General features: G+C 34.1%; 2 protein-coding genes across 7 annotated transcripts in view; one reads left to right on the top strand and one right to left on the bottom strand.

The window, feature by feature from the left end:
• LOC135139668 (cytochrome P450 306a1) overlaps nucleotides 1-21185 on the top strand; it is a 105889-nt gene extending 84704 nt beyond the window's left edge. For all 6 annotated transcript variants that reach the window (XM_064069974.1, XM_064069973.1, XM_064069976.1 and 3 more), the window contains exons 2-6: nucleotides 446-764; nucleotides 14337-14482; nucleotides 14539-14741; nucleotides 14887-15512; nucleotides 20948-21185. In XM_064069974.1, the coding sequence (XP_063926044.1) occupies nucleotides 446-764; nucleotides 14337-14482; nucleotides 14539-14741; nucleotides 14887-15512; nucleotides 20948-21120 (1467 nt within the window). In that variant the 3' untranslated portion in view covers nucleotides 21121-21185. The remainder of the gene's footprint in view (nucleotides 1-445; nucleotides 765-14336; nucleotides 14483-14538; nucleotides 14742-14886; nucleotides 15513-20947) is intronic.
• Nucleotides 21164-23634, bottom strand: LOC135139667 (cytochrome P450 18a1). The gene is made up of 5 exons (XM_064069972.1): nucleotides 23192-23634; nucleotides 22684-23072; nucleotides 22466-22628; nucleotides 22143-22407; nucleotides 21164-22001 (listed from the first exon to the last, which is right to left on the bottom strand). The coding sequence occupies exons 1-5, from the start codon at nucleotides 23553-23555 to the stop codon at nucleotides 21599-21601; spliced, it is 1584 nt and encodes a 527-aa protein (XP_063926042.1). The 5' UTR covers nucleotides 23556-23634; the 3' UTR covers nucleotides 21164-21598.
• Nucleotides 23635-23946: the final 312 nt, after the last annotated feature.

Below are 23946 nucleotides of genomic sequence, written 5' to 3'. Positions count from 1 at the left end.
TATTTAAAAATTAAAATTCAACACGTTTTTCTTCGAGTGTTTATATCATCATTAAGGTGATGATTTAGATGTATCCTGGCAATACTTTTAAAACAGTAGTAATAAGAGATCTGTGATTTCTAGAAATTTACCTAATTTAAGAAACTTAATTCATGGCATTAGAGTTTAATACTTATGTAGTAACGAACCACAATAAGTTTTTTAAAGCTACGCGTTTGCCATTTATAATTTTCCACAAAAGTTTATGGAAGATTTTAGTTACGTCTTGAAGTTATGCAACTCGGTACTTTCGGCGCTTGAAATGTAAATAACTATTGTTAAGCGTATTTTTTCGTGATGGTTGTTTATTTATTTATTTATTATGTCAAGATTTTTCGAAGACCTACCTATATTACAGCTGAAATTAATTGGCTTACATATTAGATCAATTTATGATTTTTTACAGATGGAGACTTTTTGGATTACCGCTTTAACGTGTTTCTTCATCTGGATATCCTACAAGTGGTACGCGAACTCCAGGGTTCTGCCTCCAGGTCCTTGGAATTTACCAATAGTGGGTTACTTAACTTGGCTAAACCCTCAACTTCCTTATATCACCCTAACAGAACTATCTCGCAAATATGGTCCTATTTATGGGATATATCTCGGCAATATTTACACCGTGGTTATTTCGGATGTAAAAATCATTAAGAAGACCTTCAACAAAGACGCTACATCTGGACGAGCGCCCTTATATTTGACGCATGGGATTATGAAAGGTTTCGGTATGTATAACTTTCCTTATCTACATAATTAAACATATATTTTCTTAACTGATGATATTTAATGTAAAGTCTTTTACCTTCCACGCAACAAAATCGTGACCATAGAAAATTGGACCACTAGGTTTGACACACACTTCCAAATTTTACAAAATTTTAGGATTCAATTAACGTTTTGTGTAACAAATCAAAAAATTTTGACCAAATCAATGTCCCGTTTTTCAACTTAGGAGCGTACTTACAAATTGTCATTACGACATTAAAAAAAAATAACAATTAAAACTTTGTTATATCAAAGTGGTCTACTTTTGAAACAAATTGCAAGATTTTGTGAGCAGCAGGCAACCAATATGATAGTTGGCTGGGACCGAATTGTACCTGGTTCTTAAAACCTTTACTGGTAGATAAATAAAGGTTATTATTTTTATTCACTTTATCTTCATTTAATAGTAAAACTACCGCTATTTGGAAGTGTCTTCGCTGCGGATAAAAGATTTTGTTAGGGCTTAAGATGGATTATCCTTTAGTCCCTTCTGTAAATGTGTCCATCAAGACACCTGCCCGAGACAATACCTGGTAACGACACCACAACCTTTTAGCTTGATTTATAGAATACTAGCTTCGCTCAACTAAGTTTCAAGTAAATAATGTGTTGAAGAGCATTAAATACAAAATTTCAAGTAAAAATCGCCATAAAATAATTTTTGCTGATACAAACTTTGTTACTCCCTTTTTACCCTTTTTTATGAAGGAAAGGGAATTAATATTACGAAATCTCTCATTTCTTTACAATTTTCGTAATATACTTTGACTATCAAAATTATGATGTACAATCCCAAATTTTCTAAATTCATGGATCAAACGATAACACGAAATACATACATTACTTGCAGAACCCACTGCAAAATACATAATACCTCATGGCAAATAAACGAAATACATCGTCACGTATATAAGTACTAAACGTTGCTTTCACGGTATCTTAACGATCAGTATTTGCAAAAATTTGCTTCTGTTCATTAAACTGTTGAAATATCTTCATCCAACATTATTTCGGTGAAACTTTCGTTTCTCTTCAGTCCGTTTTAGCCGAGGCCAACGACCCCTTCGATTTCGGGAGTCCGCTTTTTGGTCGACAGTGGGTTAGTATGCCATCGCGGTTTTACGTCGCAACCATTGTCCCATCTCAACATATCCGCGAGTATGTTAATTAAGCGTTTGACAGTGAATATGGAGACAGATAGGAAACGAAGAGATTAGAGGGAGTGCGTTACGTTGACTGACCGCTGGTGAAAGCTTACGAATTCAGTTGCTCCCGGAACGGATCGCTTCAAGAGCTTTGAATGCCTAGAACATTTTCAGTGTAGTGTAATACACATTTTTCATGTTTCTCAACGGTATGGTTCCTTCGTAGTAATTTTAGGATAATAAAATCAGAGCATTGCACATTTCGATAGAAGAGCGAGTCTTTTTTTTTACAGTGTCAGATGTTATTTTAAAAATTAAAAAATATCCACTAAGAATTTTACACAAAGGAAACCAGTTATAAGATAATCAAAGAAAATCATGCGCTTTTGCAATTTTTAACTTCCTGAGTGTAAGCTTAATAGAGACTATCCGACTAACGACTAATTTCATGTTTTCTTGATGGTTCATGTTAAATCACAAGTATAGAAACACATTTTAAATAGGAATTATTCGGCAAAATTTGAAGGTGACGTTATTAGTTTTTTGGGGGGATAAAGAAAAATATTTTGATTAAAAATTTACCAGGCTTACGATAACCTTAAAACGTGTCAAGGTTTTAAAGCATTCGGTTTTGGAGTTTCAAGTTTAATCAAGGAAATAAATTGACTTATTCATTTTCATTTTTTGACTAACCCTGTATAAGTACTTCCAAAAAATCATGAGAGGAATGATAAATCACAAACCTCGTGCACATTTTAGGTAGGATTTAGTCGGCAAAATTTTGAGAGGGAGTAGGTAAACGAATAAATTTTGAACAACAGTTTACATGGTTACGATAACCTTAAAAAGTTTGCAAATTTCAAAGCATTCGATTTTGCAGTTTCAAAGTTAAATTGCAAACTGTTGTTATATAATTTTGATTTTTTACAAACATTTGTAAATCTCTGGTAAAAAATCAACACGGATTCATAAACTACATGTGTAGGACTATGTTATTTTATACAATTTTTCCCAGTTTTTTTTTATATTACTATTACTATTACTGAAACAAATTTTCTTGAATTCCATTCTCTGATATGCCGGTATCGGTATTTACATCTTAAAGTGATGAACTTATGTACATATATTTCGTTATTCACTTTAATTTAACTGTTAGAGTGCTTGTAAAGATTGCCTATTTATATAACTTCAAAAATAATGCTTGGCTAGAAAATACATTAATTATATTCTTATAAGTAGAACAATAACCCTGGGAGTCCATTTATGAGCAAAATGGATCGTGATCGATTTCGTATTGGAAGTGAAGACAATTTTTTTTTTGTTTTTTTTTCACTCAGTCCAGTAATACAAAATTAACAATACGTTACCATAACAAAATTCTCGAGAAAAATCAAACTGAAAAGTGTTTTTTAATTATAGCTGAAATTCGGGCTCTATACTGAATTCTTTTACATCAGTTTTATCAATTTTTGAAAAATATTGCACGTTTTCTCGAGTTTTATTGTTCAAAGGGTAACTGGTCATATACATAGTTTATAACAATAGGTTCCCTAAATTATTTAACTGCCTCACTCACGAAACAGTTTGTTAGTTACGTCATTGAATTATACAAAAACTAGATTGTCAGTTATGTGTCCGCTATAATTGTTCAATGCACCGTTCCAACAGACTGAACAAATAGTATCTTTTTTAACGAGATCGTTCAACTAATGATGACATCTTTTTACTTCTTGAGTTTATGCAGAGGAATTATCGTTCTAGGTCTCTTACGACGAATTGCCGCTTCCAAGTTTTGTCGACGTTTTGTAACCCCTAGAGTACGAAAAACTCCCCATTTTCCGCCTATCTGTCTGTTATAAAACAGACATATTCATCACAGGAACTTATACCAAAATATATCAGCACAGAACACGTATACGTGGCAGTCATTAATTTTCTCTTAAAAAATAATAAAAACCAAAAATATGTTGCATTTGTATTTTTTGACAAAATGATGATTAATGATGATGATTGGGTTAGTTGAAGCAAATGTCCATGTATAAATATATATATTTTTAAGACCCACCACTGACCCGGAAATGACCGGCATTCAGGCAAAACTTCTATCATTACGGGTACTAATACCAAGTAATGATATGCATTGATTTTTATTTATTTGTCATATAGAAATATCATAATTAATTATTTTAATAATAATAGTCCAAAAAAATTAAAGTAGATATTTACAAATGCTATCATTTAATACAGGTATTAGTGGCCATGGTGATTAACATGAGTGATATAAATATCAGTTCTTAAATGAGTAATAAAACGTGTGAAAACGGCATCAATTGTTGTACCTAATTTGGTTGTTGGAACAGTCAAACGAACACATTTTATTAAATAGTTCGATCTCTCGATCACGCCCACGTTACCCTCGCGCTCCCACTCCTCTTGGCTCAACCGCGCTCGAGTTACTACTTACTACCGCTGCGAACAGGAGGCGCTGCCCGTTAACGCCTACGGGCACTAATCGCCTCACCGCAACACCTCGATGCAAGAATAATTCGTCAAGCAACATCTGCACTCAGACAGAGTTAGGAGTGGCAAGCAGAACGTTAGGTGCCAGTGGCGTAACTGACTTATCGTAAAAGGTCCTTAAAATAATAAATGCTCTAAGGATCTTATTAAACAAAATTCTTAATGCGAATAAATACAAAGTGGCAAAATAAACAATAATAACTTAAAAAACAAAAAACACGAGACGCTGACACCATACACACGAAGACAACTCGACCAACGTAACTTGTTTTACTGCGCATACCACGTGATGGCCCTTTTCGTTTTAATTGTCACTCTATCTGTGCATCACTTTTGCATCCTAAGGGTCGTTGTTTAGATACTCTTTGAATTCTAGCAGTGGGTGTAGGTTGTTTTCTCTTACAGCATCCTGGGGGTCCTTACAGATGGAATCACCACCACTCTATGAGGCGTTTCATGTACATATTGTTTGATAGTTTATTTCTCTCTCTTTTTCTATATGGCATGCCAATGTTCAGATTCAGTTCAGACCGCTCTCGGTGACATCGACACCGACACCGAGCTCGTAGCTCGAACTCGACATCCTATTCCGGCGCGCGTCGTATACGTGTTCTATATTACGACAAGAAAGGAGTTAAAACTCCAATAAGATACGGAAAAAAGACAAGATACTTAGGAAATAGCGGTAGGCAAAAAGATAGTTATGATTGGAGATAAAAATAAACTCTCGTTCTGTGAAGAAGTAAAAGACCTGTCACAAGAAGAAAAAAACAATTAAATTTCCAATAGCGAAGTAAAACAATTACATACGTTAGTTACAAACTAGTTAGAAACAGAGTGAAGAACACAATGAAAGAAATTAAACCCAACCAGTAGAAAAACTTCTGATTAAACGTGGAACATGATCTTTACGGGGCACAAAGAAGAGTATGGAAAATGTTAAGGAACCAGAAAAACTCTGATAATGAGTATGTCAAGCTTGCCCCACTCGGATCGAGCAATGGGAACATATTTCCAGAAATTATACGAAAAATTAAATGATGCTAAAGAAGCCGACGATCCAAAAAACGAAGCAGGAAGAAGAGTATATAGAGTTAGTATTTCAAAAGAGATAATTAAGCAAACGGCTTCTAAACTAAAAAATCGAAAGTCGTTAGAACGAGACGGTATAAGGAATTGATTGATTTTTTGGTAAGGGATAAACCAATAAATTTTGATTAACGATTTACCACGAGTATAACCTTAAAACGTTTGCAAGGTTTCAGACCATTCGGTTTTCCAGTTTCAAAGTTAAATTGCAAAGTGTCATAAAATTTTGATTTTTTCCAAAAATCTGAATGTCTAGGGTGGAAACTCAATACGGATTCATACGTCACAAAATTGTTGTTGTAAATTCTGGAGATGACGTTATCCCATACAAAATTTGACAACAATCCAGTAGTTGCTTTCTTCTTCTACCTGACTGTCCATTTTTTATTCCAGCTTTCATCGATCTTTCCCAACGATTTCTAAATTCTCTTATTGTACATAACCAACATTACCACTCTTCGACCGAACTTTCTTTTCATTTGAGTTTTCTGAAATTCCTTCTTCTTCGACCACAGCTCTCAATTTATTTCAACGATACGATTGGAATTAATAGTCCGCTTGCTACAAGTGTTTTAAATCACCAAAAACACACCAACCACAAGTGCAGGAGTATCTTATTTTATAAAATTAAAAACAAATTTACTATTTTAAATTTTGGATATGACGTTATTCCATTGGTGGTGGGGCGCCAAATTTTGGTTAGCGTTTTATCATACACATGATAGTAATAATAGTAATATTCATGCAAAATTTGACAATAGTCGGTCCTGTAGTTTCCGGGATTGTCTTCAAAACGGCAGATAGACGGAAACGGGAGGATACTTTTTTCGTACTCTACGGCTCATGAAACTTCGAAAAAACATGAAAGTGGCAAGTCGCGCGATGAACTCGATTACTATACTTCTTTATCTTACGGTCAGAAAATAAAAATGGATGATGTGGCTGTTTATCTACTGCAATTTAATAATTATTTTTATTTCAACTTAATAAAAAATTGGCTTAAGGTTGTTTAAACACAGCTTCATTCGCCCGTGTGTAAAATTCAATTTTGCAAATTATATTTTTACTTGCCGAGCGTAAGCTAAGGAAGTATTGTTATAGAGTCCAACAGTCGTCTGGCTACTTTCATGTTTTCTCGATGCATCATGACCTCTCCTCTAACGTACGAACATGTAGATCTCCCGTTTCCATCTGTCTATCCGCCGTCTGTGTTGATTTCTGTCAGACACATATTCTCCGAAACCACCGAACTAATTGTTGTCAAATTACGAAGTGTCTTATGAATATCGTGTAGATGGTAACATGTTACCCAATCTACGTGTATATCATTGTACACAGCACATGGGTTTTAATTTTTATATAATAATAAACTACTACTTTTACAACGTGTAGTTTATTAATTCGTAATGAGTTTCAACTCGGAACATTCAGATTTTTGAAAAAAAAAATCAAAATGGTGTAAAAATAATTTGCAATTTAACTTCGAAACTGCAAACTGCATATTCTGAAATTTTGCAAACGTGTTAAGGTTATCATAAGCATGGTAATTTTTTTTTTAATTGTTTGTCATCCCAAAAAATTGATAACGGCATCTTAAAATTTTGTCCAATAATTCCTATCTAAAATGTTCAAGATGCGATTCTTTAGAATTGCTTACACAGGGTGATTCAATAAAATTAATAAACGCATTGACTTATTTTATTGATTGAATCAGGAACGTCTCATTCCATTTTCTCGAAAATCTTTATTTTAACTTATAATTGTCATGAAAAATTAAATTTGTAAAATCAAATTTTATAATTTTTCGAAAAAGCTGGATATGTTTTATAATTATAATACTTCATGGGCGAGGGAAGTTCTGTCGAAATAACGTAGAGTGATTTTTTGTCGAAACATTTGGATATCTAGGGTCAAAACTCAGCACGGATGAGCAGAATATGATGAGTTTTTACTTGTGATTTATCATTTCATTCATATTTTTTGGATTTGCGAATACAGGATGATTAAAAAAAATATGAATGGGTGAATTTATTTTATTAATTTAATCAGGAACTGCAAAACCGAATGCTTCGAAATTTTGGACATGTTTTAAAACTATCGTAAGTATGGTAAATTTTTAATCAAACTGTATTTGCTCATCCCCCCTAAAAAATTGATGATGTGATCTCAAAATATGATGAGTTTTTACTTATGATTTATCATTGCACATTTTTTTAGATTTGCTTAAACAGGTGGCTCAAAAATTAATGAATGGGTTAATTTATTTTATTGATTAAATAAGGAACGGCTGACTCCATTTTCCCAGAAAATTTTTGGGAATACAATACTATTATTATTACTATTTTACACTGCACCAATCCAAGTTGATATAGGTGTCCTTGCAAAAATGTTGACCACGTCATCACAAAATTGTGTAAAGAAAAAACTCAATTCGAAAATTCTGGATATGTTCCATTGTACTTCAGGAGCGACGGAAGTTCTGTGGAAACAACTTTCGACCAATTTTTCTTCGTAACATATATAGCCATCACAATTGAGACAAGGCGGGTGGGTGGGGCTTATATTTTGCCTTTTTAATTAATATACGTAGTCGTTTTTTCAGAACAATAAACTTAAAACATGATTAGAATGGTACCTTTTTGCAAGGAAATGTAGATCTTGCAATTATGGGGCGGGGCCCAATCAATCAATCAGTCAATATTTCCTTATACAAATCTTCCATTTTAAGAATGTTTTAAGTTTCCTGTTGTGAAAAGAACTCTACACATATTAAAACAAAATGACAAAATGTAAACCCGCCCACCCGCCCTATCTCGATTGTGATGATTTTTTTTTATTCACTGCGAACCAAGGGGGTGGAGCTTAACTGCAAAATACTTATTCCTTTACAAAAAATTGAAAACATGCTTTTGAGTATCGGATTGTTCAAAGAATAAAATAAAATAAAATAAAATAAGAATGCTATGTAGTTATATTAATAAAAAATTGGTCTAAAGAGTTTAGACAGTACTTCCCTCGCTGTCGGAAACTTGACGACTGCATGCCTATTGTGTTTTTTTTCTCATTACATTTTTGTAGTGGGAATTTAAAAAAAAATTGCGATGACGTCATCAACATTTTTGCAAGGACACGTATATCAGTTGGGATAGATGTAGTGTAATACTAAGAATAAAATTATTATATTCTCAAATTTTCGGGAAAATGAATTGGGTCGTTTTGAATATTGATTTGTAATAATCAATAAAATAACGAAACAATTTACTCACGTATACGTATCAGAGGCAACTGAAAATCGTGTATGTATAAACATTCTTAATTTAAGATGACAGGCGTAACAGCATACGTGAGAGTCAAACAGAGAAACTGTAAACAAAACGACCATCGGTTTTATTGCTTCGACTTCCGCTTATTATATAAAACATTGGGTTTTATTTTAATTCTTGACGGTGAAATTCACAATTGGTTGATTATAAACATGTCTATTTCACATTCGCGGAACCAAGTGAACGCATAAAACAAATGCAGGTCTGTAATGTTAAAGTCGATGTAAATAAGCGTGCTACCCTTATGTTTCAACCGAGTTTTTCCTTTAACAAATTTTTTGTCTACCAAATTGGGTTGGTTGGGGTGTAATACTAATAATAAGTGTTGCCTTTAATTTAATCAATAAAATAAATTGACTTCATTAATTTTTTTGAACCACCTCTTAAGAAAATCTAAAAAATATGAATGGAATGATAAATCACAAGTACAAACTCATTATATTTTTTGCATTTTAGATAGGATTTATTCAGCAAAATTTAAGGGTGACGTCATCAATTTTTTTAGGAGGGATGAACAAATACATTTTGAACAAAAGTTTACCATGCTTATATTAAAATTAAAATTTCTTCAAGATTTCAAAGCATTCGGTTTTGTAATTCCTGATTAAATCGATAAAATAAATTCACGCCTTCATTAATTTTTTTGAGTCACCCTGCATATGCAAATCCAAAAATATGAATGGAATGATAAATCACAAGTACAGACTCATCATATTTTGTACATTTTAGATACGATTTATTCGGCAAACTTTTGAGCTGACGTCATCAAGTTTTTGGAGGGGATAAGCAAATATATTTTGACTAAACATTTATTATGCTCTTTATAACCTTAAAACATCTGCAAGATGTCAGAGCATTCCGTTTTGTAGTTCCTGATTAAATCAATAAAATATATTTTCGCATTCATTAATTTTTTTGAGTCACTCTGTATATGCAAATCCAAAAAATATGAATGGAGTGATAAATGACAAGTACAGGCTCATCATATTTTGTACATTTTAGATATGATTTATTCGGCAAACTTTCGAGCTGACGTCATCAAGTTTTTGGAGGGGATAAGCAAATATATTTTGACTAAACATTTATTATGCTCTTTATGACCTTAAAACATCTGCAAGATTTCAGAGCATTCGGTTTTGTAGTTCCTGATTAAATCAATAAAATATATTTACGCATTCATTAATTTTTTTGAGTCACCCTGTATATGCAAATCCAAAAAATATTAATGGAGTGATAGATCACAAGTACAGACTCATCATATTTTGTACATTTTAGATATGATTTATTCCACAAACTTTTGAGCTGACGTCATCAAGTTTTTGGAGGGGATAAGCAAATATTTTTTGACTAAAGATTTATGATGCTCTTTATAGCCTTAAAACATCTGCAACATTTCAAAGCATTCTGGTTAGCAGATTAAAAATTAAATTTCAAAATGTTGTTTTATAATTTTGATTTTTTTTCCAAAAATCTGGACGTTTCGGGTGAAAAGTCGATTCAGAGTTGTAAACTACATGTGTAGGACTATGTTATTTTATACAATTGAAAACCCATTTACTATGTACAATTTTGAAGTGACGTCATCGCTTTAGTGGTGGGGATGATTCGACAAATTTTGGTTAGCGTTTTACCATCTACATGATATTCTTAATATAAGTACAAAATTTCACAACAATCGGTCGAGTACTTTCGGAGATTATCTGTCTAATAAAAATCCGGGACAACAGACGGACAGACGGACAGACGGACGGACAGACGGACAGACAGACGGAAATGGGAGACCTATTTCTTCGTCTTCTAGGGGTCATGAAAGATCGAGAAAACGTAAAAATAGAGAGTCGGCCGACGGACTCGATTACAATACTTCCTTTGCTTACGCTCGGGAAGTAAAAAAGGCAAAATATAAACTCCATCTCAACTGTAATGATTTTTGTTATTCTTAGGGCTAGTTTCATAATCAAAATTAAAGGACCTCTGACTAATGGGAACTTTAAACCATTGTCTCAACAGTGTATTTCCATGGTAAAAATCCAACTCTAATTTTAAAGCTCCATTAACTTGATTATAAAATCGGCCCTTGGAAACTTAAAACACGTTTAAAATGGTAAAATTTTGTAAGGAAATATTCATTACTATTTAGATCAGGGCAGGTATGCGGGGGGCTTAATCTTTGGCCTTAATTTTTTCTTAATATACATAGTATTCTTTGAATAACACGATACTGAAAAACATGTCTTACATGGTAATTTCTTGTAGAGAACTAATACAGATTTTGCAATTAAATTCCGGTTATTTGGCTTTCGACGATTAAAAAAAAATCATCACAATTGAGATAGGGCGGGTGAGCGGGGCTTATATTTTTTTTTGGTTCTTAATATACGTAGTCGTCTTTTCAAAACAAAAAACTTAAAACATGTTTAAAATGGTATTTTTTTAATTTTTATTTTATTCAGTTACGTTCCCCAACAGGCCGCTGTCCCAATTATAGAGGAACGGGACATACACAACACTCAGAGGCAGGGCGGGAATCGAACCCACGACCCAAGGTGTAGCGGGCAAGCACGATGCTAACTACTAATCCACCCGGGTCTTGTAGACAAATATGGATCTTGCAATTAAACCCCGCCCCTCGATCTGACAACGAATTAAAATTCATCACAATTGAGAATTTAGATCGGGGCGGGTATGGGTGGGGCCCAGTCTTTGGCCTTATTTTTTTCTTAATAAACTTACTTAGTGTTCTTTGGACAACAGGATATTCAAAAACACGTTTTTAATTTCTCGTAGAGAAATAAGGATTTTGCAGTTAAGCTTCGCCTTCTTGGGTCACGACGAATAAAAAAATCTTCACAATTGAGATAGGGTGGGTGGGCGGGGCAAATTTTCGTACAGGTTATGGATAATCATAAAGAATTATAATAGTAAATAGATCGACCGTAATTGTCGACCTATATCACTTTTTAATAAGAATTGGAAAAAGTATACTGAAAGTGGATAGTTTACAGAAGCTATCAATTACGATTGATTGATTTACTGTACTATAATCATAGTAATTCATCGATACCAATCCATTAATTGAAAAATAAATATTTCTAACTACTGTGTCGGAAACGGCAAACCGTAACCAAATATTACATGTGTTACAAAAAATTCTTCAACTGCACAAACGAGCTTGTGATTTAGACATTGTTGAAAATTTATCGAATATTCCCAGTTTAGATCTTTATCTTTTAAATTTTATAAATTCGTTTTATATAAAGTTTCGATAGTTTGAAATGTTAGACTCTGTTTTCATAATGTTTTTCAAAAATCTTTCCTTTATAGCGAAAAGATTTAAATATTTCTGTTCTTTAGCTTTTTAATAACTGGAATTGTTTACTTTATACAGGGTTTCTATAAATGATTATGGGGTCCGAGTAGGTCATGTAAGCGTGCCGCCGCTCATATTTAACTGTACGGAGATCTGTACGAAGTGCCCAAGGACGCATGACAAAATCCACACGCTTCTGTATAAATGGTTGCCTAAACGCTTCATATCTTTTAAAAAAATAAAACTAATTTACTACAATAAAAAGACACAAATTTATTGAGGTTACACATCACAGTAAATGTTGAAAATGTTGATCATTTTGTTCAAGGCACACGTTCACCCTCTTTTTAATTTAAAAAATTTTCTGTAACATCCTGTCTTCAATACTTTGGACCCGTTGTCCAATTGTTCAATTCTGATCAAGTCGTCTCAAATTATCAACAATTCTCTCAAACACTGAAGGTCTTCCACGAGATTTCCCTTTGTTGACACTGCCAGTTCGAACAAATCTGTTGATCTGTTGAGCCTTTGACGTTTTTTTTTTTGTGAATTATTAAATCACGGTGTTTGGCCAGATATTCTTGCTTATAAGCGGTTACAGAATACACACACTCTTTGTTTACGAAGCCCATTGCGATAACAGGGCATAACGAATAAACCATTTTCACAATCTTAGCTTTCTGGCACAAAAACAAAATTTTCGTACGCAACCACCAAGAGTTTTGAAAACGCCTGTTTTGTTGTTTTGAGCTTGGATCAACGCGAATTACTGTAATTCGCACTTGAAAAACGTTAAAACAATAAAAAGAACGACTTTAAATGACAGGTTACAAACGACATGAGACATTAATGTGACAAGTGAGAACTGTCATTATGAGGCATCATTTCAGCGAAGCGGTATTTTTGAAATCCATGGCCAACTACGCCCTTAGAATCATTTATAAAAGCCCTGTATTATTAGGCGACATAGGCTAACTTTGAGCCAAGTATTTTTCACGGGTTTTTGCTATTTCTCCGTGTTAAAAATTTTACCCTAGGCGCATTTTTCGGGTCCTGCTATTGAAAAATTCGACTCAGTTCGTTATACTGAATACGAACTATATGTATGGAAGCAGAACATAATCTTTCATTACCAAATCTAAGCAGTTCTCTGTCCAAATAAAATCACAACGAACTAAATTCTATCTCTGGACAGACGGCAGTGACGGCACAACAAAAAAAAATTCTTGAAATTCCGCCGTAGCGTTATTCCGAGTTCGAACGATAGCGAGAGTGGTCACTTATTAGTCATCACCGGACGAGAACGGCATTCCCGTCTTGATGGTTAGTGAACTTCAGCAAACCTGAGACAATACCACCACTGAAATAATAGGTGCTTCTTGTCTTTTTTGCGGGATGTGGACGAGCTGATGACCAAGTTTATTTTTTAAATGTCAGGAAAGTTTTCATTGCTAGATAATTATAGGATGTAAGATGTCTTAATTAATGATTGGAAAGTTGTGTTAACGACCGCCCTTGTGCACTTTATAGGGGACCTTGGTTCAAGACAACGGCCTCGGAACTTTTATAATTTTTACTTCCACGTAGACTGACGTCGGTTAAATTGCACAGAATAGTACATACTTGGTAGATGTTTTTCTTATGTAATTTCTTTTTCGCGTAATGAATCTCTGCTGTTCTTAAAGTATTTTCCGATTTTTAATAAACATGGTAATTTATAGCATTCGGTTTTGTAGTTCTTGATTTAATTTAATTTAAGCAAATCGAAAAATATGAATGCAAATGCAATAATTTCAAAAAAGCAAAAAAAGAGTGAGAAACGATACTGCAAACAAAATTCAGGCGGCAGCTCTTTGTGCAGGTGGCTGCCTGGCTGCAAGTCATAAATTAGTGGAATGCCCGGAAGTGGTAAATTTAGCATTTTGCACATTCTCGAGATCATATGTGTCAACAAACGGTCAGTAAGGTAAATAAAATCCTAAAAACATCACAATCAGACTACATTCAAAAGATTAAAAGATATGTTCTATTCTTTACTTAGCAAACTCAGAAAGTGGAAAAGTCAAATGTACTAATCAATCATCAGTTGATGAAAAATCTCTTCATTGCAGCATGTCTTATAACTTAATCTAATAATTATTCTAGGACTAATTTGTGCAGAAGGTGAATTGTGGAAGGACCAACGCAAATTTGTCCACAACACTTTAAGAGGACTAGGTGCCGCCAGAGTGGGCCACAACAGAACAAATATACAAAATTTAATTATGCATAATGTTTCTGATTTTGTGCAAGTATGTATGCTAATATTTCGGGTATAATTTTGCAAACAATTTTGTCTGAATTGTAGTATATTAAAAGCCAAGGAAAGCAGGTGACGCTAGATCCTTTAGAACCCCTTCGTCACAGTCTTGGATCTGTTATCAACCAACTGGTTTTTGGTAAGTCATGGTCCCGTGACGATAAATTGTGGAAGTGGTTACAACATCTCCAAGAAGAAGGAACAAAACACATCGGAGTGGCAGGCCCATTAAACTTTTTACCATTTTTAAGGTATGTTATTACTAAATATACAGAGTGTTTATAAATGTTTCATGCATGCAGAGTAGTAATCGAGTCTATTTATAGACATTTTGTATATGTCGAAAGACAGAAGTTGAGCAATTGCTAATAGTGAAACGTCCCCCTTGTCCGGCAGATTCTTACCAACATTCAGCGAAACCATAAAGTTCTTAATTGAAGGAAAACAAAAAACTCACAAAATCTACGAAAAACTTATCTCTGAACAACAGTTTTTGGAAAAAACTCCCGAAAATAACTTTATTCAGGCGTTTCTTAATGAACGCAGTAGACGTCAAGATGACGACAAAGAAAAGTTTTACAACGACGAACAGTTTCATCACTTATTAGCGGATATTTTTGGCGCCAGTTTAGATACTACATTAGCAACACTAAGATGGTACTTGTTATATCTAGCTGTATATCCGGAAGTACAAAACAAAATTAGAAAACATCTTACAGACATATTAGGGACCAACCTTCCAACACTCGATGATTTATCATCTTTACCGTACATGGAGGCTTCTATTGCGGAAGTTCAAAGAATCAGATCTGTCGTTCCTGTTGGTATTCCTCACGGTACTTTAGAAGAAATGAATATTGAGGGTTATTCAATTCCTAAAGGAACTATGATTGTTCCTTTACAATGGGCCATACATATGAATCCAGACACGTGGAAGGATCCACAATGTTTTAAACCAGAACGGTTTATAAATGAAGAGGGCAAGTTCTTCAAACCGGAAGCTTTCATTCCATTTCAAGCAGGTAGGTTCTTGATTTTTGTTTATTTTTAGGTGATATAACAATATGCTTTGCTCAGATGTTTGAATAAAAAGATATAAAACAAAGTTTAAAAAACATTCAAACCGACTGATTATCTAATATGTTAATTTAAATCAGAACAAAGTCAGTAACAGAATTTTTAATGATGTAAGTATTATATTTCTGGTGTTCGTTTTATTGGCCAGTTTGAATTTTTTGCACTAATGGTAAGTAATTACCTCCTTTTAAAATATGCACACAAAAGAATGACAGAAAAAAAACTGATTTAGACATGCGCCACATGAAGTATTGTCTAAAAATGTCTTCAAAAAATATGAAATTAAATTTTGCAAATTTTACTTTTTTATGATAACCGCTATAAAATAAAATAAAGATATGTTTCGACTATTAAAGTATGGGTAAAGAAGCATGCTATGCAAAATTTCAAGTGCGTAAATAATAGCGAGTGACAATTCATGTTTGTGATTTTTTTGTTAAATTGGCGACATATTTAAAATTTTATGATGGCATACGTGATTGTCAAATTGACATTTATGACAGCTGTCATCGTCTCAACCAATCAACACGTTTGTTAGGCGTATTGATGTCAAAACTGGCAACTGTGAACTAATATATTAGCATTGCTGCCAATAATAGAATTTTAGAACACAAAAATTTACTTCAATCATTATAGTCACCCGGTATTTAATAAATGTCAGACATTTTGAATTTGCCATGCGGCACTAAAGCCCGAAACGGTAACAAAAATTTAAATAAAATTGGAATGATAAAGCGTATTCGAAACAAACCAAAATTTAAAAAAATTGGTCTAAAGTTATTTAGACAGAAATTCGCTCGCCCTTCAGCTTTTCAAAAAGTTATAAAACTGAATTTTGCGAATAATGGGGGTTATAAGTTAACCAAAATTTTATAACAACATTTTGCAATTAACTTCGTAGCTTGCAAAAGCGATGCTCTGAAATTTTGAAAGATTATCGTGGTGATGGTAAATCGCTAATCAAAATTTACTGGTTTATCTCCTCCCAAAAACTTGATGACGTCATCTCAAAATTTGTCATATAAATCCTACCTGAAATGTGCAAAACATGATGAGTCTATACTTGTAATTTATCATTCCATTAATAGGTTTTAGAATTGCTTATACAGGTGACAAAAAATTAATGAATCAGTCGATTTATTTTATTGAATCAACCAGAAACGGGTCATTCCATTTTCCCGAAAATTTGGGAATACAACATTATTATTAGTATTACACTGTACCTATCCAAATTCATACTGCAAAAATGTTGATGATGTCATCACAAAATTTTGTAAAAAATAAACTCATTTGAAACATACCCGCACCAGGCTTCTTTATATTTACTTTAATATTACATACATATCTTTATTTTAATTTCTAGGGGTTCTTAGAGAATTTATAATTTTTTCAAAAAAGCTGATTGTTTTATTGTACTTCAGGGGAGCAGGAAGTTCTGTCGAAAAAACCTTCGACCAATTTTTACTTCCTGAGAGTAAGCTAACGAGTCCATCGGTCGTCTTGCCAGTTTCCTGTTTTATCGATGTTATTTAATAATAATTAAACATCTTTCCCCAAAAACTTAAAAAACAAAAAAAAATGCGGCAAAAGGAACTGGCTCTTTCAAAACATCTTGCGGTAAAAATTATAATCTCAAAAAATCAGAACAAACAGAAGCATTGACTGTGAAATAGTTACGTAGAGGTTTGAAGATGACAGAAATCCACAAAACGATGTCATAATTACGTTAACTTAAACTGCTTATACCGGGTGTCTGGAAATTGACGGATTAACTCTCCGCTACGCCCTTAAAAATCAACTGGAAAGTCTGGGAAAAATAGTAAAAAAAAATCCTTCTCACATTGGGTGGGGCTAGTACTTGCCAAAATAAGATTGATTTTGGCAAATGATATACCCTCTATCCTTTATTTTCTTTGAGGGTATATCATTTGCCAAAATCAATCTTATTTTGGCAGCTTCCAGCTCCGCCCACCCACCCTCTCTTCTCTTAGAGGGTATCTCATTTGCCAAAGTCAGTCTTATATAGGCAACTAATGACCACGCCCACCCACCCTTTATTTTCTTCAAGGGTATGCCATTTGGCAATATCAGTTTTATCTTGAATTGTTCTGGAAGTTTTTCCAAAAACTTTTCTTCCGGAAGTGGCTACTTTAATTCGTAATCAGACGACTAACGCAATTGATTTTCAGAAGCATTTTTTAATTTTAAATTAGAAAAAATCTCGAAAACGTGATAATTTATAAACAGCGTTTGCACAAGTTGAAATCGATAATAATAAAAAATCGTAAATTTAAAAGCTTAACAACAACAATAACAACTTTCATACGAACGCGTTTTTTCCGACTTCTCTGGAAAAATAACGTTCCAAAAAATTTCACAATATTGCGCAACAATCACGGTACTAACACGATTTTATTTTCTAATGACTATCACCAATAAATTTAAAAATCAACGCAAAATCAGAACACGAGTGTCTTTTATTTAACATTTTTACCCATCCCCCAACGAATGCGAAAAGTGCCATTACAGCTGAAGACGAGAAAAATCCTACAGTCGGAAAAATGGTCTCCTAACTTAACTAACTAAAAAAAAAAAAAAGAAATGGGTGAATGTGAATTAATTAAAGTGTTGATGATGTCATCATAAAATGTTAGATATAATGGAAAAAAAAAACACTTGAAACTTGCATATAGCATGCTCCTTTACCTACTTTAACAGTCGACAGTTCTTTATTTTAACTTATAGAGGTTATAAAAAACAAATAGGTTGGCAAAATTAAATTTTACAATTTTTCGAAGATTCTGTATTTACACCTCCTTCCACCTCCCTGGCTGACCAATTCCAAGAATCAAGTCCTCGGCTAACTGTTTGGAAGAAATTAGCCGCGCGTTTTTTCCAAGAAATATAGATTTTTATAGGTTCACAATACACAGAAAAAAATTAAAAATAAATGCAAAAATTAAATTATTATTTTTTAATTTCCGCTCCTCGAAACACACAGAATTTTGTTTTTTTACTATTTTGAAATCCTTCGTGATTTATTTTTTAAAGAATTTAAAAAAGTGTCGGGGCATTTAATGTTTGTGAAAGAGATTAAAAGAATCTTGGGAGCTCCTAGTATTTTTTTAAAAAACTTCACGCATTAGGTGCGTGCAGTGTTGTCAGTTTTACTTTTATAAAATTACGTTTTTTTCGTAATCTACATCATACAGAATTTTTTAATTATTTTTTTGGGACTCCCGAAACTCCCGTACATAACGTAGTGTAGAGTTAATCCACCATTTTCTAGTCACCCGGTATAAGAACGTCAAAAAATAAATAAAGTTAACTACAAGACTTACTTTTTAAAATTCAAATCTTATAAACGTTCCGCAATTTTTATTTGTTTTCGATGAATTTTCAACTTATTTATCCAGTGTTGCTATATAAAAAAAATTGCTCGGAAGTTATTTCAACAGAACTTCCCTCGCCCTTGAAGGATAATCCGACAAATCCCGCTTCTTTTGTTATAATCTCTATAAAGTAAAAACCAGCGCCATGGGAGCAAATTCCAAGGGGACGCCGCACAAGTACGAGCAATGTAAAATATATTTAAAGCAGAAAACCAATGGGAGAAAATGTTTTCTTAGCAATAATAAGCTTAACTTCAAGTGTTTACGTTTATACATTAAAATAATGTCACATAGAAGTTTGTTTGATTTGAATGGGTTTATCTCAGAGGATTAAAACTAAGACTAAGACTAATTGTAAATCTTCTAAATACATATTATAATTATTATTTTATCATTATTAAAAAAAATGTTACGACTTCATCAACATAAATAATACACAGTACGAGAGAGAAAAAAAGAAAGTTCGGCATCGAACCTGCGACCCGCCGGTCCGCGTGTCGATGTTGTAAACCACTAGACCACGGACTATTAATAGGTCATGTTAATGTTAAATATTCAAAGTGGATTCGTACACCACAAGTATACAGGCTTATATTATTGTATAACATTTAGACCAGTTTAGAATCGGTCCAGGAGTTTCAAAAATTACGTGTCTAATAAAAATCGATACAGACGACAGACAGACGGAACGGAGAGACCACTTTTTCGTACTCTAGGAGTTATGAAACGTCGAGAAAACATGAAACTAACAAGTTACCCGATGGACTCGGTTAAGCTTACGATCAGAAAGTAATAAAATTTCGTACCAAGTAGGTACATTCAGAACTATAGAATGGCGGCGAATCTCTTGAACATTTTGTTCCAAATTTAAGCGATTGTTAATGTTACTATCTTGTACCCACATCAACACAGACAAAGTAACTAATGACAAAACACGTTAAAAATAAAGTAGGTTTGTTTTTTTTTTAAGCTCAACAACAATTCGCAATTTCTCTCAACATAAGCGGCAGCATGGCTACGAATTTTTAATATTCTTGGCGGTTGCGTGACTTTTTTTTGACTTGACGGTGTTAACAGTGTGTAGTTCTGGCACTCTACAAAAATTACTAGGTATATGTACAGGGTAAATTTTATATTATCAACACAAAACAATAGGTGATGGCTTTTTATAAAAAAAAAATACTTTAAAAAATATTAAATACTAAAATATCGTTTTTTATTATTATCTAGTTGTTTCTTTTTGTTGTTATTTAAGCATTTTGCACAATTTAAAGACGTCAATTTTAAACTTAGCGATTTAAAAAAAAAGTGTTTATTTTTTGCTTGCATATTTTTTAAAGAACTTGATTCTTTCTTAAAATTTGTTAAAAATATTATGTTTTGGCAAATTTTTTCGTTTTTTTTTTGATATTTTTATGATGAGATGGGTCTCGTCTAGAAAAAAATTAATAATAGATAAAACGAAAATAACAAATTTTATTTTACTAATAGAGAAGTTTTTAATGTCAATTTTCCGGATGAAAACAACAGTTCACAATCAGAACACTGCGTGTTAAGTAATACCTCCACTTTATTATCAATCAATAATAAAACAGTTTTATATGTTATGTATTTTTCAAAATTATCGATAATTATATGTCAAAAAAGGTTCCCGTGCGTGTCACAATAATTTTGTAAATATAAAAACAAATGAAGAAACTTTTAAGCTTGTTCCAAATGATCTCGTTTTTATTACGAAATTCATTCAGTAGGAGAAGGAGTAGAAGCATCACATCGTGATAAATCACTGTGATTTTAATTAACAAAAAAAAAGTAATTAATTAATAAATTCATGATATATAAAAAGTAAACACTAACAAGTTGAGTTATTGCTCCAACTTTGTTTTGTTTTATTTTCTCAAAATTTTATTGCGGTTACTTTTACTAAGTTATGACGACAAACTGCTGAGCAAAAAATAATAACAATAATAATTACAAAACTTTTACAGGGAAAAGGATGTGTGTCGGCGACGAATTGGCCAGGATGTTCATGTTCCTGTATGGTGCCACCCTTATCCAGAATTTTACGATTTCTTGCGAGAATATCGAAACGGACTTGACTGGGGAATGTGGAATCACTCTAACACCAAAACAACATGAATTAATTTTTTCGAGTTTGTAGAATCAGCTTTGTTTGTAAACTGTATAAGAAATAAAAGACGTAGTTCATAATTTAAAGTAAAAAAATTATATTAATATTGTCTCCAATTAAAAATAATTAAACATAACAATAATATTAACGTTACATCCTGTTGGTTGTATTGTACGTTGTTTGCTAGCAAGATCGCAAAAACAAAATGAACTATTTACAATTCTTACATCTAAAATGAAAAAAAAAAAGGTTCGACTGTTGCCTCGACAGGTAACGTGGTACAATGGTATAAAAACGGCAACTAGAATGGTGATTTAATGTATGGATGACATGCAACGTGACTAGCACACAAATCAGTAAATCTATAAAATATTAATACTAACAATGAATGAACACTTTGCAATGCACAGCCGAACAAGTCGGAGATCTCGTATCTTGAGGAATGTCTAAGTACTGTGCCTCGGTATAAATAATAGGAATCGCTTTCGGTCACCGTGCTCCTTAAAAACTAATGGCTTCCAGCAGGCCTGATGGTACCCATCGAATCCCATTCCATAGGTCTAGGCTTGAGGCAGATTTTGAAGGCGTTGGGACTAATGGTGATCCCCGCGACACCTTTCAAACTCGGAAGGGTCTCTCCGGCGGGAACGCAGATCTCAAACGAGTGTAAAAGCGACGAGAAAAAGGAAAAGATCTCCATCCGGGCGAGGATCTCCCCCAAACACATTCTTCGTCCAACGCCGAAAGGCAAAAAATATTCTGGCTTGACGACTTTTCCCTCGGAGTTGATGAACCTGCTAGGGTTGAACTTCTCGGGCTCGTCCCACAAACTAGGATCCATATGGACGGCATGAAGCAACGGGACGATTTGGGCGTGCCTGGGTAGGTGGAAACCGTTGAGTTGCAGGTCCCTAAAATTACGTAAAATGCGTTACTCGTCCTGCGTTGGGTTATGAAATGATTGGGAAATTATTGTCTGGGTCATCGACCGCTAAATTTTAAACGTCTCTGACACTTTCACTTTTTTATGGGTGCGAATTTATTCAACGTACCTTGTGGGTGCGTGCGTGGTGCCCATAGGGACTATACTCGATATTCTCATTACTTCCAGCATCGTAGATTCGGTTACTGGTAAGTATGGTAAGTCTTCGAGTTTGGGCAGCCGGCGGCGACCCACGACTTGGTCCATTTCTTCTTGGACTGCCTTCATCACTTCGGGATGATGGAGCATGAAGAGAACCGCCCATTGTAGAGAGCTTTTGATGGTTTCCATACCGGCAGAGAAAAGATCGCCCATGATTTGTTGCATCTGACGATCTAGATTTCGAAAAAATTATTAGCAACTGATATACAATCAAAGAAAAAATAGACTTACCGTGATCTTTGCCTTCGAAGAGGTGATGACCGACGCCTTCCTCGTTGGCCTTCTGAATTTCATAAAGGTAAGTGTCTAACAAATCGCGCAAATGCGACGGGTCGAAGCTTTTCTTGTGTTCTTCGATAGTTTCTTGGAGGAATTGAGCCATTTCTACCCGATTCTACGAAAAAAGCGGATTTTATCTCAAACTCTATGCGAATTGCGAAATCACTTACCTTGGCAATTTTTTCACGTGTCTGTCTTTGTCCGGGCAAGTACTTTAAGATCGGGATGAAGAACGAAGCTTCTAACGAACTGAAGAGTTTGAAGCCTTCCTCGATCAAGAACATGAACCTTCTGAACCTTTCGTCGTTGTGTGAAAATCTGACCGACATTAAAATGTCACAGATAACATTTGATAAAGAGACCGCCAGAAAAGGGTTCAAATCAATGGGGTTTCCCTTTTGCGCGGCCAAAACTGACAAAAATTCCTCGACTTCTCGCATGATGCGATTTTCCATTTGCGCCTTGCGGCTTCCGATGTACGACATGCCGAAATGGCGCAAGCCGTCGTGGAGAAATTTTCTCTGATCTTTCCACAATTTTCCAGCAGTGTTAATCACACCTGCAAAGAAAAACACATGCAAATTTTTGAATTTATAATCACTTTTACTGATGATACGTCAAGGTTACAGAAGTGTGTCAATTGTATGCTATAAACAGAGTGATTCGTTTTTCACTCACCGTAGCCGTCCAGTAAAGTACTGAACTCCGTTATGGGTCTTCCTGTAAATTCTTCTTTTCGGAAAGCATCCCTTATCATTTTGTAATCACTCAAGACGACGATAAGCTGCGATCCGAGTCTTGTCGAAATCAAGGATCCGTATTTCTGAGTTAAATCCCTGAAGTGCAGGTGCAAATCCCCTTTGAGAAATGGTAAAGATCCCAGGATGGGCACCCCCCAAGGTCCTGGTGGCAGCGAATTGGCTTCTTTCAGCTTCTGGAGCACGCGTACCAGAAATAGTACCGCGACGAACACAGTAAGAATTCTCGTTGAAATTTCCTCAACAAGAAAATTCCACAACACCAAACTACCGTACACGAACATGATGCACCACTGTAACTCCGTGAAATATTCGCGTGGTGCACAGATATCTATTGATGTTTGACAAGACTAAGCAATGCTTATATACTTATTCTTACGAACGACTTAAGATTATTGAGTGGGGAAACTCGCAGTACTTGTAGAGGAGGAGCGATCTGCTGCTGCGTCCAATAGGACAAAAGCGGCGTCCCTTCTCTATTGGATGCAGCTCGGATGCAATTCATTCATGTGTTTCAGTGTGGTACCAGTTGTGGGAGGTGGATGTTACGCTGATTATTTTGGATCCTAGCGTAAATTGCGCGCTTACTAAAGCATTCAATGTTTTCCTTGACCTCTTCTATTCATTATTCGTCAAATAAAAAGTGCAAGTTTTTATAGAGTTGGCCGTGACCGC

This window comes from Zophobas morio, unplaced genomic scaffold (genome assembly GCF_036711695.1).
Source record: "Zophobas morio isolate AGI-343-1 ecotype UQ-CSIRO unplaced genomic scaffold, CSIRO_AGI_Zmor_V1 ptg000031l, whole genome shotgun sequence".
In the NCBI taxonomy this organism is placed as follows: Eukaryota; Metazoa; Arthropoda; class Insecta; order Coleoptera; family Tenebrionidae; genus Zophobas; species Zophobas morio.
Note: the sequence above shows the minus strand (reverse complement) of the source record. Positions and strands in the feature narration are given on the sequence as shown.